The sequence below is a fragment of the Tripterygium wilfordii genome, chromosome 12 (genome assembly GCF_013401445.1).
Source record: "Tripterygium wilfordii isolate XIE 37 chromosome 12, ASM1340144v1, whole genome shotgun sequence".
Lineage (NCBI taxonomy): Eukaryota > Viridiplantae > Streptophyta > Magnoliopsida > Celastrales > Celastraceae > Tripterygium > Tripterygium wilfordii.
Window position 1 is genome coordinate 10,473,099 of NC_052243.1, and position 1,659 is coordinate 10,474,757.

Below are 1,659 nucleotides of genomic sequence, written 5' to 3' on the forward strand. Positions count from 1 at the left end.
CCAAGTCAAGAACAGATACTAGCTTTCACATTTCTCCAAATCAAGAAAAAAAAAAAATCATGAGTGCAATTAATAATTCCCAACACCATGTCGTTTTGTTCCCTTTCATGTCAAAAGGCCACACTATCCCACTCCTCCACCTATCCCGTCTCCTCCTCCGCCGCCGCATTGCCGTCACCATCTTCACCACTCCGGCCAACCGTCCCTTCATTGCCAACTCCCTCCGCGAAAACTCCTCCTTCTCTATCATCGACATCCCCTTCCCGGAAAACATCCCCGAAATTCCACCCGGAATCGAGAGCACCGACAAGCTACCTTCAATTTCATTGTTCCCCCAATTTGCCTTGTCCACCAAGAATATGCAACCCGATTTTGAATCTGAGCTCGAGAGACTGCCTCGTGTAGATTTCATGGTCTCCGACGGGTTCCTGTGGTGGACTCTTGATTCCGCTAACAAATTCGGTTTTCCGAGACTCGTTTTTTTTGGTATGTCCACATACTCTCCATGTGTTACAAGAGCCGCGTTTGAGGATAAGCTTCTGTTTGGGCCCGAATCCGACACTGACCCGATGACTCTGACCCGATTCCCATGGATCCAGGTCATCAAGAGAGATTTTGATCCGCTTGCGACAGACCCGGAAACGCTCGCTGAATTCAACATGTTGTCGATCGGTTCTCTACTCAAGAGCTATGGTGTGATCATGAATACCTTCTACGAGCTTGAGCCTGTTTTTGTGGATGATTACAACAGTCGTCATGGTGAGCCCAAAGGATGGTGTGTTGGGCCTCTTTGTTTAGCTGATGATGGGCCTGAAAAGCCCAATAAGCCCAATTGGATTCTTGATTGGCTAGACCAAAAACCAGAGCAGGGAAGGTCAGTTTTGTACATAGCATTTGGTAGCCAAGCAGAGATCTCAACTGACCAAATCAAAGAAATAGCAATTGGGTTGGAGAAATCTGGGGTGGATTTTTTATGGGTGATTAGAAAAAGTGAAGCAGAATTGGGAGAAGGGTTTGAAGAGAGAGTGAAAGGGAGAGGAATTGTAGTGAGAGATTGGGTTAATCAGAGGGAGATCTTGGAACATCAAAGTGTACAAGGGTTTTTGAGTCACTGTGGGTGGAATTCAGTGTTGGAGAGTTTATGCGCTGGTGTGCCAATTCTGGCATGGCCTATGATGGCAGAGCAGCCATTGAATGCAAAATTGGTTGTGGAGGAAATAAAGGTGGGTTTGAGAGTGGACAATACTACAAGTGAGGGGTTTGTGAAGTGGGAGAGGTTGGAGAAGATGGTGAAGGAGTTGATGGAGGGAGACAGGGGGAAGAAGGTTAGAGAGAATGTGAAGGTGATTGCAGATATTGCCAAGAAGGCTATGGAGGAGAATAGTGGGTCTTCATGGAAGACCTTGGATTTACTCATTCAGGAGATCTGTGACCGTCCGAATAAGGGCACAGAGGTTCTGAATTGATAATGTCATGCATGGGGACTCATAATTCTTCTGCTGCGTATTAGCTAAATTCATCGGGTCGCACAATAATTTGCAAACCATGTATATCTGATAAACTCCTGAAAAATCTGAGCATGGACTCATTTCATATTGAAATAGTGTTTGGACCCGGTACACACGAATAATAAAGAATTTGTAATTCACTGAAATACTT

General features: G+C 45.4%; 1 protein-coding gene across 1 annotated transcript; it reads left to right on the forward strand.

Moving 5' to 3' along the window:
• LOC120010678 (UDP-glycosyltransferase 90A1-like) lies at positions 1-1,659 on the forward strand. The gene has a single exon (XM_038861472.1). It carries the CDS (start codon positions 60-62, stop codon positions 1,464-1,466), a length of 1,407 nt encoding a protein of 468 aa, XP_038717400.1. The 5' UTR covers positions 1-59; the 3' UTR covers positions 1,467-1,659.

Excerpts from the sequence above, each read along its gene's own strand:
- LOC120010678 (XM_038861472.1), top strand. The coding sequence starts at position 60 with ATGAGTGCAATTAATAATTCCCAACACCATGTCGTTTTGTTCCCTTTC.